At 41.8% G+C, this 16,237-nt stretch overlaps 1 protein-coding gene across 1 annotated transcript in view; it reads left to right on the top strand.

The window, feature by feature from the left end:
* ano3 (anoctamin 3) overlaps positions 1-16,237 on the top strand; it is a 334,095-nt gene that overhangs the window by 23,297 nt on the left and 294,561 nt on the right. Inside the window, exons 2-4 of the mRNA XM_070898640.1 lie at positions 2,159-2,317; positions 8,819-8,919; positions 9,508-9,552. Coding sequence (XP_070754741.1) covers positions 2,177-2,317; positions 8,819-8,919; positions 9,508-9,552 — 287 coding nt within the window. The 5' untranslated portion in view covers positions 2,159-2,176. The remainder of the gene's footprint in view (positions 1-2,158; positions 2,318-8,818; positions 8,920-9,507; positions 9,553-16,237) is intronic.

Raw genomic sequence — 16,237 nt, 5'->3', positions numbered from 1 at the left:
TTTGCAGTACAAATAAGCGCATCCATTTTTAATAAGCTCCTCGAAACTGTCGAAGTTGATTTTCTTCAGTTTTCATCTTGTCATAGAAACATAGAAACATAGAAAATAGGTGCAGGAGTAGGCCATTCGGCACTTCTAGCCTGCACCGCCATTCAATGAGTTCATGGCTGAACATTCAACTTCAGTACCCCATTCCTGCTTTCTCGCCATACCCCTTGATCCCCCTAGTAGTAAGGACCTCATCTAACTCCTTTTTGAATATATTTAGTGAATTGGCCTCAACAACTTTCTGTGGTAGAGAATTCCACAGGTTCACCACTCTCTGGGTGAAGAAGTTCCTCCGCATCTCAGTCCTAAATGGCTTACCCCTTATCCTTAGACTGTGACCTCTGGTTCTGGACTTCCCCAACATTGGGAACATTCTTCCTGCATCTAACCTGTCTAACCCCGTCAGAATTTTAAATGTTTCTATGAGGTCCCCTCTCATTCTTCTGAACTCCAGTGAATACAAGCCCAGTTGATCCAGTCTTTCTTGATAGGTCAGTCCTGCCATCCCGGGAATCAGTCTGGTGAACCTTCGCTGCACTCCCTCAATAGCAAGAATGTCCTTCCTCAGGTTAGGAGACCAAAACTGTACACAATACTCCAGGTGTGGCCTCACCAATGCCCTGTACAACTGTAGCAACACCTCCCTGCCCCTGTACTCAAATCCCCTTGCTATGAAGGCCAACATGCCATTTGCTTTCTTAACCGCCTGCTGCACCTGCATGCCAACCTTCAATGACTGATGTACCATGACACCCAGGTCTCTTTGCACCTCCCCTTTTCCTAATCTGTCACCATTCAGATAATAGTCTGTCTCTCTGTTTTTACCACCAAAGTGGATAACCTCACATTTATCCACATTATACTTCATCTGCCATGCATTTGCCCACTCACCTAACCTATCCAAGTCACTCTGCAGCCTCACAGCATCCTCCTCGCAGCTCACACTGCCAGCCAACTTAGTGTCATCCGCAAATTTGGAGATACTACATTTAATCCCCTCATCTAAATCATTAATGTACAGTGTAAACAGCTGGGGCCCCAGCACAGAACCTTGCGGTACCCCACTAGTCACTGCCTGCCATTCTGAAAAGTACCCATTTACTCCTACTCTTTGCTTCCTGTCTGACAACCAGTTCTCAATCCATGTCAGTACACTACCCCCAATCCCATGTGCTCTAACTTTGCACATCAATCTCTTGTGTGGGACCTTGTCGAACGCCTTCTGAAAGTCCAAATATACCACATCAACTGGTTCTCCCTTATCCACTCGACTGGAAACATCCTCAAAAAATTCCAGAAGATTTGTCAAGCATGATTTCCCTTTCACAAATCCATGCTGACTTGGACCTATCATGTCACCTCTTTCCAAATGCACTGCTATGACATCCTTAATAATTGATTCCATCATTTTACCCACTACCGATGTCAGGCTGACCGGTCTATAATTCCCTGTTTTCTCTCTCCCTCCTTTTTTAAAAAGTGGGGTTACATTGGCTACCCTCCACTCCATAGGAACTGATCCAGAGTCAATGGAATGTTGGAAAATGACTGTCAATGCATCCACTATTTCCAGGGCCACCTCCTTAAGTACTCTGGGATGCAGTCCATCAGGCCCTGGGGATTTATCGGCCTTCAATCCCATCAATTTCCCCAACACAATTTCCCGGCTAATAAGGATTTCCCTCAGTTCCTCCTCCTTACTAGACCCCCCGACCCCTTTTATAACGGAAGGTTGTTCGTGTCCTCCTTCGTGAATACCGAACCAAAGTACTTGTTCAATTGGTCCGCCATTTCTTTGTTCCCCGTTATGACTTCCCCTGATTCTGACTGCAGCGGACTTACGTTTGTCTTTACTAACCTTTTTCTCTTTACATATCTATAGAAACTTTTGCAATCCGTCTTAATGTTCCCTGCAAGCTTCTTCTCATACTCCATAGTTCAACATCCTCTGCTAACTGTAAATGAACTTCAGCTGAGACCAATTAAAAAGATAAACTTTTATGGGATGGCAAGGGGTGGGATATAAATGCCTGAACTTTTTTTTTTAGAATGCTAATTCTGATGGTTCGTGCAGTTTTATTTGACAATGCATTTTGTATCTTTTGCCTAGGATAAGGAACACTCTGCGATGACATTTGGTCTTTTCTTCAAAGATGGCAAGAAATGGATTGACTATGTTTTGGTCTATAAAAAATCAAGTATGCAGGTAGAGAAGAGAAGCACCTTTGAAAAAAATCTGCGGGCAGAAGGACTGCAACTTGAAAGAGAGGTCTGGGCAAAACAAATTTGATTATTTTTAACCATTTTCTAATGTCACTAAATGTTTGATGTTTATAAAGGTTTTAAAACAAAAACAGAGCTCCTTTGAGAGCTTAACATGGTGTGTGCTAAGTTTGCTGATCTTAAGCAGGGCAGTGGGATGAGGTCAACACTTGGCCTCAGCACTTCAGGGTTCAAGAGGTGAAAACTGACCAGGATTCCAACCACTCCCCGCCCTACCCCAACCTCCCAATCGCTAATCGATGACTCTCGATGGCAGTATCTGTGTATGTGGGCAATGGATGTGGGAAGGATTGGGATTGAGACCTCCTGTGAGAATAGCTTGATGGCATTTTCTGTCTGGATTCACACATCAAGTTTGGCCACTTGGGACTCACCAAAAGGAATCAATTCAGGTGGGAAGAGAAGAGGAAAAAAAATATATAAAGAACATACGGTATTGTGTCAAGTAACAATTCACTTACCATAAGATGGAGGTGGTAGATTTGTTAAAATGAAAGTTAGTTTTTTCTTATACTCTGTAAAAAAAAAAAAAGTACAAAGTAACAAGAAAGTGAGAACTGATCTTTAGTAAAATGTTTTACTTGTCCCATAAGATAAAAAATTAAAAGACTGGCGACTGCTAAACATCATCATTCAAATATTACCAGCAGGTAGTTGCACCATCTTATTTAAGAAAAAAAACTTATGAAATGGTGGTGTAATTGCAGGAGATATTTCCTTGGTAGTATGTTTGTTTATAGCATCATTTGTCTTCTAAGGGGACCTACATGTGATTTTGAGCTCATCAATTTCATCGACCAATTTAAGCTTTAGGAAGACACAGACTGTATTCATACGAACATAGGAATTAGGAACAGGTGTAGACCATCCAGCCCCTCTAGCCTGCTCCACCATTCAATAAGATCATGGCTGATCTTCTATCTGAACTCCACTTTCCTGCCCGATCCCCATATCACTTGATTCCCTTAATCGATCTCTGTCTTGAATATGCTCAATGACTGAGCCCCCACAGACCACTGGGGTAGAGAATTCCAAAGATTCACCATCCTCTGAGTGAAGAAAGTTCTCCTCATCTCAGTCTTAAATGGCAGACCCCTTATTTTGAGACTGTGACCCCTGGTTCTACATTCACCAGCCAAGGAAACATCCTCCCTGCATCTACCCTGTCAAGTCCTGTAAGAATGTTGATGTTTTAATGAGATCACCTCTCGTTCTTAACTATAGAAAATATAGGCCTAGTCTGCTCAATCTCTAGTTATCGATTGTTAGAGAGATTTATACTGATGGTGAATGTCTCCCTTGGAAAAGCTTAAATTCTTCGAGCAGTTCCTCCCAAACAAGAGCAATGTCTGCTCAATAAGGAGCTTTTATTGGTAGCTGTTAAACTTGAGTTTGAGGATGAAATTTGAGTTTTGTTTTTAAGACAGTGGCAAAAAGACACTTCAATACCAATAGTTTGGTGATGTTATTAATGTGACAGTGTGGCAGAACCTTTGACTTATTTTTCATGTAAAAGTTTCTCTTTAGCAATTGGGTCTTGCAGGTTTGTTGGTACAATAATAAACATAAAGGAAAAGTGCTTCACAGATTGTTTTTAACTGGTACAAATGAAATAAGCCTTTTAAAAATCAGTTCCTGGGAACTTTGTCCCGAATACATTTAGCAGTAAATAATGATGACATGAGTAAGGGCTGTGATTGATGCTGAGCACCGTTTTACGGGGAAGCAGATTTAACATCTGTAAATAATTGTTAACACAGCGTGCTGCTTTGTGATTGTTACTTCAGTATCGCATCAGCAGATTTAATTACTCTGAGCCATTTCCTCAATAGTCTTATTAATATACATGGATGAGCAAGAATGTGATAAGTTGTTAACGATTCTTAGAGAGATTGATACTGATGGTGAAAGTCTCCCTTGGAAAAGCTTAAATATATTTCTGGGATCTTCAAGATAATTAAGATGAATTAGATGCAACATTTGAGACTAGCTGAAAGTTTGTATTTCAATTATATTACATTCTCGCCGCGTAAGTGTTTTCAGACAATTCCTCACTGTAGTTCTGAAATGTCTTATAAATCTGGGGTAGAAATTCATGAGTTTAGCACCCCTGGAAAGGGTCGAAACAGGAGCGCTAAAGGGATCGGAGCCACGAGCACGGGCATAGGAACCGCTCGGCACAGTCGGTGTGCCGGTGCTGACCTGTACCGCCCGGGAGCATTGAACTGGTGTGCAATGCCCCCAGTTTCGGCAGCGCTATGACTTTCACTTGGTGCTGACCCTGGAGCGCGCCGTGGCTCACCGTAGTGGGACCGCCTGGGAAAGCGGGCGGTCTGAGTTGTTTTGGCGACGGTGAGGGAAGGAATGGCTACATGAGGCAAGTGTGATTGTTTTTAAAATTTTTATTTTTGCGATTTATCTTCAGTGGGGTGAGCAAGGTATTGGGAATGTTTTTTGTGGGGTTTTTTTGGCGATTTTCTTTTTGCCCAGGGAAGCCTCTCTTAAGGCACTCCGAGGCCAGCTGTTTGGTTTGGGATTTTCAGTTTCTCGGCTAGCCTAGCGCCCTAAGAGAGGTGTGGAATGCCTCCCTTAGTGCTCCGCTCCACACTCGGGGCCCAGCTGCTGAATTTTGTGGCTGCAGACGCAAACCATTTTCCGGCGCAAAATTTACCGTCCCGTCACCCTAATTAGCCTCCAACCGAATTTCTACCCCCAAGGTATTTTGTTTCTGAGCTTTAGAGCCACATTATTACTGGTGCATTGCTACAAAGTACTGCGACCAGGTTAGGGCCACTGTAATGGACTTGGCCTCGTGGGGGAAGTTCAACTGTTCATAGGGTGATTGTACTAGTGTTACATAGGGTCAGAGACACCATCATTGCAGGTCAGCGGTAGAACTAATGCCAATTTGCCGAGAATGTTGGTAAAATTTGTGGGAGGATGTTCGTGAGATCTGTGAATCAGTTCACCCATACTGATGTTTCCTTTTTGTTCCATTTGAAAGGGCTCACTGTTAAACTGCACCTATCTTGCAGTTTAAAAAAAATTATGCGTGGGATTGTGAGGCAGCAGCAATTGATAAAATATTGATAAATGATTGAAGAATGTTTATGGTTTTTGCTGAGAATGTAATTGTAGGTAAGGGTTGTCTTGAGAGCAGATTCAATAAGAAACAGCTGACTTCTAGTTACTCACCCAAACAGCAATTGTTCTCACATTAGCCTGTACATTGAGTTACCAGCAAGCTAGTTAACAGTGTGGCTTACAGAACTGAGATTGATCTGGTCTGCATGTGACACCCACACCAGCATGCTTCCAGCAGGGATCATTGGCTGCAGTTTTAAGAGTGCGGGCCCTGGTAGTGTATTTCTTTTCTCTCTAAGGACTGTCAAAGCCGATTGTGGGTCATCTGTCCCCCTCCCACCCCACCCACCCGCCCCCACCGCCCCAAACAAACTACCGATCCAACTGAGATCTCTTAACTGAGCACTGAAACTGGTCCAAATGGGTCAGGATTGCTCAATGATAAGCAGACATTTTAGAGCATGAAGTTTACAATAAGCCTTATCTATCGTTTTTTTTTGGTCTGAAAAGTATTCTTTGCAATCTTGTTTCTGCAAAATTCCACTGACACAGTTAAAATGTTCTATTTCTGCAAGATGATTTTTCTTTACCCACTGATCCCTAATTTTTTGGGGACAGTAACCGTCTGTCCTTCCAACAAGAATGAGTGATCAGGCCGTTTTCAGAATAAGTTGCATTGATGTGGGCTGGTCAGCAAGACAGAGGGGTCGGAATTCGGTACCGCTGTTTTTGAGGCGGTGTCACCGACTGAATGCTGATTTTAGCGCCAGGCGTTGGGGGAAGGCACCAACTGCCAAATTCAGTTTTTACACCCAAAGATGAGAGAGCAGCGCTAAAAGGTGGCGTTGCACCCTCGTCCTCGGGCGGGAGCTCCGGAGGCCGACTGAATTTCCCGACGGGAGGCTGCCGCTTTGCTAGAAAACAAACATAGAGAAAAAAAAAATAACTATAACTCCAAACTGCACACACACTTCCCCACTCTTAAAACTAATGAAAACAAGCAGAAATAAATAGGGAAAAACTTACCTACCTTTCTAGATGATTCCACCCGAGATCCGCGCTGTTACGACAGCTTTTTCCTGGTTGTACGGCTGCCTGCCGGTACGGCAACCGTACAAAGCAAATGTTGCCACAGAGATGTCAAAAAGGCGTTGTATGCTGTATGATGTCACTACGTAGGTGGCGTTAGCTAGCACAGCATTGCCTTTTGACGCCTCTGCCAAAGAGCCGACTGAATCTAGGGCAAGGCGTCGACGGCGCTTACCAATGATGGTAGGCATTTGCCGCCCATTAGCCGCCTCCCACGCGCGGTAACGGGCGGTGTACAAAATCCAATTTCGACCCCAGAATCTTCGATATACTAACGAGGCTTACTCTGCAGGCCGTCTGATCAATATCACACAGAACAGAAACATCTGGTACCATTGTGTTTCCAACCATGTCACCCATGAATTAATGAATTGATATAGCACCGAGTGGCAGAAGGGGACCAACATTCTTCATCTATTGGTTGCAGTTCACAGGGGTCAATACACTTCATTGAGGACCTGATTGTTTATCCTCCCTTTTTGTGTTGCTAACAACTGACGGCATCCCACTACACTCTCTCTCGAAGAGAGTAACATTTCCAGATTGCCCAGCACAAGAGAAGGAGCTGGCCATCTTAAAATTCAAGTAAATGTTGAATCCAATATAGAAAACGTGTAGAGTTGGATGTCATGGCATCTTACAGCACAGAAAGAGGCAATTTGGCACATGTTGCCTGTGCTAGTTATTTGCAAGAACTATCTGCTTAGTCCCACTCTCCTGCTCTTTCTCCATTTTTTAACAAAAGCAAGTCATTCTCATCAACTTTCAATATTGTTATTGAAGCGGCAGTTTATTTCCAAAGGTAATGATGATTTCCAAAGAAAGCCCAGTTCCATTATTAATGGATGGAAATTCACAGACTGTATGCCCATACTTTCCCAAAGTGATATTCCCCACTGTTCCATCAAATCACTTCTGTAGGTAATTAACGTAGGCAATGGGAATTCATAACACAATGGAGGAAGTTCAGTCGGTTAGCCTGTTTAGTGTAGCAAATCAGCAACCGTCCTTCACCCAGGGGAAACTTTGAAATCAGTTGCTTGTCCATCAGTCACTTTCACTTGGAATTAATATGTGAGCACCCAAGAGATGTTTTTCTTTGCAGATTATCCTTCCAGTATACTGGAATTCTAAGAGGTTAATGATCAGTAACAGTGCCATCATACATGATACTATTAGTGATCCATAATCTTCAGGCCTAGAAATCTTAGTTCACACCTTGTTGTTTTGTGAACAATAAAAATCCTCAAATCTCTTCATTTTGCCATTTCTACCATTTATTTAATATGATCACAAACAATGTCAGATTCATTTAATGTTTATTTGATCTATTAGTCACTAAGACAAGGGCCTAGAAATTCATAATCGGCCTGTTTCGGGGCGGTAACATCCGGGAGGCGGGTAACTTGGCAGCAGGTGCGGAAGTCCCGACCCACTCGCTAAATTCGGGTTACTGTCCCCGGAAGGAAGTGGAGTGCTAAATCCTGGGCCGGTAACAGGGCGCATGGCTCAGCAGCACTACGCACTGGGTCGCATCGCGCTGCCGCGTATGTGAGCCCTTCCCTCAATTAAAGGGAAGGGCTCAAGCTGCATACTCTGCCAAAGAAGAAGCAACCTACCTGGATCACCAGGGGAGTGAGGGTGCCACGCGATCAGCCCAGCATTCAAGCAGAGTGCAGGGCTGAGCGATCGTGACCCCGACCCCGTGAACAAACCAATACCGGAGCGGCAATGAAAAGGGCAGAATTTTTTTCACAGCAGCCGGCCACCTCCCCTTTAATTTTCGCCCCAGTAGCGGCCGGCCGCCTGGGACGCGTCCCGTGAAGCAGTCGCTGTTATCGCCCTGTGCTGCTTCAGGGAGCAAAACTCAATTTAGGGGCTGGGGCGCTAATGGGAAGATGGTCCACGGCGATTACATGATCAGAGATCGGGGCGCAATGCCGTAGCGCCGCCACTAAACTCCCGCCGAATTTAGCGGGAGTTGTTAGTGGCGCCGCGCATGGTCGCAAACTCATTTGTGCCCTGATAGTACCAACGGGAGGTGCAATTTCTCTCCCAAGGATCTTTGGGAAGATTTGATAATGAGGTGAAGATTTAATGGGATTTTAATTGTGGAGTAATATTACATTTTGATAGCCTACAGATAAAGCAGTAATTTTATCATACATTTTTTTTTTGTGAAAATGGCACTGATCCTTAAATCATATAATATGGTGATGAACATATCATAAATTCATATAGACATTGATCTAGAAACGGTGTTTTGATACTAATGTAATTCTTATTTCTTCTTTTATTTTCTCTATAATCACAGCAATCCCTCACAAATAGTGACATAATGTTTGTGAAACTCCACGCACCTTGGGAAACGATATGTAAATACGCAGAAAGAATGAACATCCGCATGCCTTTTAGGTATTGTACGTGTGTTGCTGTAATAAGCTCACTTTAACCACCAAATCTTTGTTGGATCAGTAACTGTGGTTTTAAATAGATTTGAGTGGAGAGTCAGAGAAAAGCCTCGGGATTAGGGGAGGACTGTACAGTATTCAGCATTTCATTTGCCGGATGGAAGGTTTTAAAAACACAGCCAACAAGATTAGAAGGTTGTCGTTTTTCACCATAAATAATGCATTCCTTGAAAGCCATGCAGTTATTGCCAAATCTTTTAATGTGAAATGTACAATATATCTCCATATCTTTGACAGCTTGTCAGAATTACCATAGGAAAAACACAATAAGTCAGTAACTAAAATTCTGAGCATGTTTCACAATAACTTCATGTCACTATTAAGTAGTAATACACAGTGATTTTTTTTTTGCCAATTATACCTCTTTATGTACAGATTTATAGTGCAGTATGTATATGTGCATGACTTAATCATAATGTTTTCATAACTAATGCCATCTTGTTATTGACACTTGAAACACACAATGAGGGATGTTACCTAGCCTTTCCAAAGCTTCCTGGTCTTTAGTATTTTTTTTTCCCTATTCTTCCAGGAAAAAATGTTATTGCACTGATTGGAAGAGCAGAGCGATGAGCAGGTTGGTGGGTGCTGTACAGGATTTGCTAATACCACATACCATCCTGTAAAGGTTGTGATTGGTACTTGTAAAATCACAGTCAGGGCACTCTGTCTGTAGTTACTGTCCAATATAGTACAATGCAGTGCAACTTGTAGAATCAATCCACTTTTAGTGAAGGCAGAGAAACTCTGTGGGGTTGGGCGGAGGGGATTGAAAGAAATCCAATTCACATAAGATTAATTGAACAAAGTGACACATTTTAGTAACATTATTATTGATTTATAGAGCACTTCTCAACCACAATTGCATACTTTGCGAGGAACAGTCACGTTTATCACGTAGATTAAAGCAAACCTATTGCCACAATGTTCCGCGACCTCATTGAACTGGTGAGACCGCACACACACTGAGCAGCTTATTTTGAAACTACAGGCGTTCAGCCCATAATTTTCTGTCGATTGATTTAGATGGACCGAAAATCATCGTCGCTATATGGATGACAGAATAAACTGCCCTCCATTTACAAGGCTCTGCTCGTGGCAGTGAGGGGTGTCTTGGAAAATAATGCCATGCACAGCTAGTGTTAAAGCGGTTCAGCTGTTGCTGATAAATCCCTTCCCATAAACTTTTCAAAAATGTTTCATTCCAGTTCAGCTATTGAAGCCAGAATCATGACTTTCTCGTGATTTTTTTATTGTTGAAATAATAGTGTCAGACAGGCTGCCAACCACAAGAAGCAAAGAGTGTGATATCTTTTTTTTTGGATTAGAGAATTTGAATCAAATGTCAAGAGTGCTACAATTTTGAGTTGGTCTGTCTACTGTAACTGAAGTAGAAATTGGTGTTTCTCCATTTCATTAAAGCTGATTCTCAATCTTTTAGACTCAGGTCTGCCTGCCGGCTCTTGTTATAGTGGCACACATGGGGCATTTTTAGTGGTAAACAATATTTCACTGTAAAATAGTACCATTATATTGGATCTTTTCAGTGTTGGTGCAACACTGACCTTGTCCCTAAATGATTGATCCTAACCTTTACCCATCAGTGCATTTTATTAGAGCATGCACTTAACAATAAACTGAAGATTTAAAAAAGTAGTTCTTCCCAATTAAAGTTACATAATTTAATAGCTTAATTCCCATGCTTAAGTGTTTTGAATTGTATTCTATATTTGGAGAATAATTTAGTGTGGCATGTGGGATTTTGTTTAGAAGGAAGGTAACATTCTCGTCCTGTTATGCAGACACCGCTGAGGCACTGAGCAGATTTTTCAGCAAAATTGGTCTCGGGTGGAATGCATTATCTAGGGCGATATGTAGTCGAAAAGTATTTACACGCAGTAAGTCTTAGTGCAGTATTTTGCAGTTCAGTACTAATTTTTCAAGGAAGTTGAGATTGCAGAAGTTTGGCATTGCTAAATTATCGTGTCCCTTGTGGAGTTTCTGCCATTTGTAATTAAGTCATAATCACTTTACTTCATATGTAATAAGATACAATTAATTTGTCACGCGTATATAATTCCACAAATACACCCTCATTAATTGAAGAATACCTTTTGGAGTTATCTTCTTTAAAGTTCAAAATTCTTCAATCTTAACATTTAAATATGTAATGACGATAGAGGTTATACATTTGATACATATCGTTAAAATGTTTCCTATCGAGTATCAATTTGAGCAGATAGTTGAATTTCTTCCCAACATTGTGTACGTGTGTGTTAGGTGTCTCAACTAAGAAATCAGCTTCTGAGAATTTGGCCAATATAAAAAACATTCTTCAGATTATTCTACTGTGGTTTTCTGAATCCATCTCTAACTCCAGCAATAGTTTTTCCAGTCATTTGAAACTCCCAGACCTGCAAATATTGCAGCATTGTTTCAGTGTAATGGGAGGGAAGGCAATGTTGTGGAAAATGTACAATCTTTTTCAAAAATGAAAGCTTTTTTGGGGGGTCTGGAAAGCCTACAGTGCTTTGCTGAGAGAAGGTGCAATATTTATCACTGCATAAAGCATCTGGTTCAAGAGATTCGGCAGGGAATTACGTTAGTGAGCAAACTTGTTGTATTTATTTTTAAATTGAATAAAATGCATTAATATTGTTACCTACAACTGGGGCAAAAGATGTCAAGTGTAGATTTTTTTTAACTGGAGATTATAGAGGAGTCACTTAGCCATTGATCGTTTTCCAATATCTTTGTGCGACTGATTCTATTTTCAACACGTAAGACACATTTTGTTTTTCACTTAGAGTTGTATATTTTCCATATATCAGATTAAGATTTAACAAATTTTAATTAAGTCCAAAGATGTTCTACAATGTGTGTAGAATACTGAAGATCTGTGAGTCAAACCAAGCATATTAAAAAGATATTAGACACTGAATCTTGTCCTTGTATAAACTTATGTAACACCAAAACATTTTCAAGGGCAGTGCTTTAAATGGACAACAACAGTAGTTAACGAATGATTTCAAATGTGATTTTACAATTCTCCAAATTGTTGCATGGGCATTTCCTAACTCAGTGTTTCCCAAACATAATTCAGGACCAGCCCACTAAAAGTTGTCAGAAAATTTTCCAGCAACTCATACCTAAAATTGAACCCTTTGATTTCATGTCTTTAAAAAAAAATGTTCTCACCGATGTTACAAATATCAGAAATGGTTAGGGCATCATGCATTCACTTCAGGACACTTGCTTCAAATCCTCCGCCGACTGAAAGAGATGAGCGTCTCCCTGTCTGCCAGCCAAGAGTGAAATGAGTTTGGCAGAATCAACCTAGTCCCAGATGTCAGTAGGTCTGAGGACTGATCTAGCCACAATTCAGCTGTCTCATTCCCAGCCCATACAGACAGCTGGTGAAAGAACTAAGATAATTATCTTGTGAAATAGATTTCATTTTTGTTAACCAGAAATATTTCTATCCAAACTTAAAGTTTTTTTTTAATTGAAAAGTAATATTTCGCTAATTTTGTGGACCAGTGATTGTTTTATTGGAGCAACCTACGCAGTTTCTGCCATCTTGATTTTCACTGCTCAAGAAAATAAAGCAGTCCATGCCAGCATGCAGAAAGACCTGGACGACATTCAGGCTTGGGCTGAAAAGTTGCAAGTAACAATTGCGCCCCACAAGTGCCAGGCAATGACCATCTCAAGCAAGCGAGAGTCTAACAACCTCCTCTTGATATTCAAAGGCATTACCATCACCGAATCCCCCACCATCAACATCCTGGGGGTCACCATTGACCAGAAACTTAGCTGGACCAGCTACATAAATACTGTGGCAACAAGAGTGGGTCAGAGGCTGGGTATTCTGTGGCGAGTGTCTTTCCTCCTGTCTCCCCAAAGCCTTTCCACCATCTACAAGGCACAAGTCAGGAGTGTGATTGAATACTCTCCACTTGCCTGGATGAACGCAGTTCCAACAACACTCAAGAAACTCAACACCATCCAGGACAAAGCAGCCCACTTGATTGACACCCCATCCAGCACCTTAAACATTCACTTCCTCCACCATCGACACACCTTGATGCACTGCAGCAACTCGCCACGGCTTCTACCACCTAAAAGGACAAGGGCAGCAGGTGCATGGGAACACCAACACCCGCAGGTTCCCCTCCAAGTCACACACTATCATGACTTGGAAAGATATCACCGTTCCTTCAAGGTCACTGGATCAAAATCTTGGAACTCCCTCCCTAACAGCACTGTGGGAGTACCTTCACCACAAGAACTGCAGTGGGTCAAGAAGGCGGCTTACCACCATCTGCTCGAGGGCAATTAGGGATGGGCAATAAATGCTTGGCCTTGCCAGTGACGCCGGCATCCCAGAACGAATAAAAAAAAAAACAATCCAGTGCATCACAACCCATTTCAAATTAGAGCGCTTCAATTTATTTGTATAACTATCTAGAATCCCACATCTAAGCCCCGATTATAACCGAGCCTGCTCAGTTTGTTAAAATAGTGAGGGAGTTTGTGCCATGTGTTCCTGACGTGTTCCCGCCATATGCCATTTTAACTACAGGGATTTGGCAGTGTAGAGGCCGCCCACCCCAAGCGAAGGGTGGTCTAATTAAACATGGGAAAGTTGCGGTCCGATGATGCTGCCTCCAGAATTGGGAGGACCACACGGCGCTGAGCCTGTCAGCAAAAATTGGTGGCAATCAGCATCAGTCCGGAGGAGGTTCAGGTCAATTGTATATCATTACTATTTTCTTAACGCACGTTGTGGCCCAGGAGGAGCAGGAATGGAGCAGAAATGCACCTCCTGGGTCAACAAAGAAATGTTCGGCATCCATTTCCGCCCTCTTCAGCCGTGATTGGCTCAGACTCCTACCCCCCTCCCCCCTCACTTACGTTGCCAGCGACTGTTCCCTTAGGTCCTGTGATATATTCACAGAGCACAAGCACACACCGCTTCCTACATGGCAGGCAGCTCTCTCCAAAGCCTCCAGAATCTGTCTGGTTCTGTTTATTATTAACTCTGCAGTTGCAGTACACAATACGTCCACATCCACAGTGTGGAGCTACAAACATTACAAGCTTCCAGACATTACACTTCTCCCTCCTTAATGAAGAAGTTATTAAAACAAACATCATACATAACTTTCCTGTTTATCCATAACACAGGATATGACTGATTTTTTTTTCCATATTTACAAATGTAACTTTACCACTTGTTTTCTGTTTCAAAGAGGATACCTTCGCTCTCGAACAGAACCTTTTAAACATGGTGTCGATTTCACACTCATTCGAGGCTCATCCTGAGGAACGTTTTCCTCCACGGAATTTCCTTGATTTTCATTTGAACTCACTCTAACTTCAGGCTCTTTGTTTCCCTGTCTTGGATTCAGACTTTCATTCTGATTCTCTCCTGGATTAGTTTCCAGTACATTGGATTTAGGATTTGCTACTGGTGTATCAAAACTATCTGATGAGTCAGAAATAATTGAATCATTCCCACCTTCAACTCCTTCCATGTCTGTAGGTAAAATATGATCAATATGAACAAACCTAACCTGTCCATTATCAAACATCTTTACTAAATATGTGCGAGGACCACATATTTTCACCACTCTTCCTGGTAATCACTTTAACCACCTGTGGTGATGGTTCTTCACTCTCACCTTCTGGTTTAATTTCACACTTCTCTCTTTTACTCGACCTCTATCATGATTCTCTTTTTATCTTAATTGTGTCTCTTCTACGGACTGTGGCAAATTTGGCTTTAACAACGAGAATCTGGTTCGTGGCTGTCGTTTGAGAAACAACTCTGCTGGTGTTCTACCAGTAGTTGTATGAGGAGTATTTCGATATGTAATCAAAAAATTAGCCAATTTGTGATCCAATGACTACTGTCGTTTCCTTGGATTTGGATCTAACATTTGTTTTATGAGAGCACGTTTAACAATTTGTAAAGTGTGCTCTGCTGCACCATTCGAAGCAGGGTGGTATGGTGCAACCTTGGTATGTTTCACACCATTTTTGCTCGTGAATTGTGCAAATTCTTCTGAACGAAATTGTGGTCCATTATCCGAAACAATTTCTTCAGGGAGGCCAAATGAAGAAAATAATTTTTGTAAAATGTCCAATGTTTTACTTGTTATTTTCCACATTGGAAACACCTCAACACACTTCGAATGGCTATCAATCACAATGAACAATTGTACTCACGATGTACTCTATATCTTTATCAAGACCTGACCACCATAAATAACTGTGTGCAAAACTCTTGGTCAAGAACATTCCCAGGTGCTGGTCATGGAGGTCTCCTAATAATTTGGACCTGAATTTATTTGGTATAACCACTCTTGCACCCCACATGATACACTCTTTATCGACTGACCATTATCAGTGAATGAAGAATGGATGTGTATCTTTGTCTGTTACCTGGTTGGGCCATCCATTTGCAATATACTCATACACCTTTGACATCACTGGGTCACGTTTGGTTGCTCTACCAATCTCTTCAGCTGTGACTGGCAGTTCATCAATGTATGAAAAATAAAACACTTCTTCCCTATCGGTTGTAACTTGTGATGGGGAAGGCAATCTAGACATTACATCAGCATTACTGTGATCAGCTGATCGTCTGTATTCAATATCATATGTATATGCTGACAAAATCAAAGCCCATCTCCGCATTCAGGCTGTAGCTAATGTTGGAACTGGGGACTTTGGATGGAGGATTGCTGTTAGGGGCTTATGGTCTATAACGACCATATGACCATACAAGTATTTGTGAAACTTCTTGACCCCAAAAATTAATGCCAAAGCTTCCCTTTCAATTTGCACATAATTACTCTCACTGGCACTGACAGTGTGTGAAGCAAAAGCAATTTGTCTCTCCTCCCCACTACGTGATACATGAGAGATTACTGGCCCAACTCCATACGGAGAGGCATCACATGCTAGCTTAATCTTAATAGATATGTCATCGTGAACTAACATGGTGCTCTCTACCAATTTGCTTTTACACTCCTTGAATGCTGTCTCGCATTCTTTTGACCACTTCCAATGGACCTGTTTTTTAAAGTTTATTCAGTGGATGTAATACTGTAGCCAAATTTGGTAGGAACTTCTCATAATAGTTCAAAAGACTTAAGAATGAACGAAGTTCAGTGACATTCCTGGGAGTGGGTGCATTTCTAATTGCATCCAATTTTTCCATGGTTGGATGTAAACCATCTTTGTCTACTCTG

The sequence above is a fragment of the Pristiophorus japonicus genome, chromosome 14 (assembly GCF_044704955.1).
Source record: "Pristiophorus japonicus isolate sPriJap1 chromosome 14, sPriJap1.hap1, whole genome shotgun sequence".
Taxonomy (NCBI): domain Eukaryota; kingdom Metazoa; phylum Chordata; class Chondrichthyes; family Pristiophoridae; genus Pristiophorus; species Pristiophorus japonicus.
The sequence above is the reverse complement of the archived record's forward strand: the minus strand, read 5'-3'. Positions and strand labels throughout refer to the sequence as shown.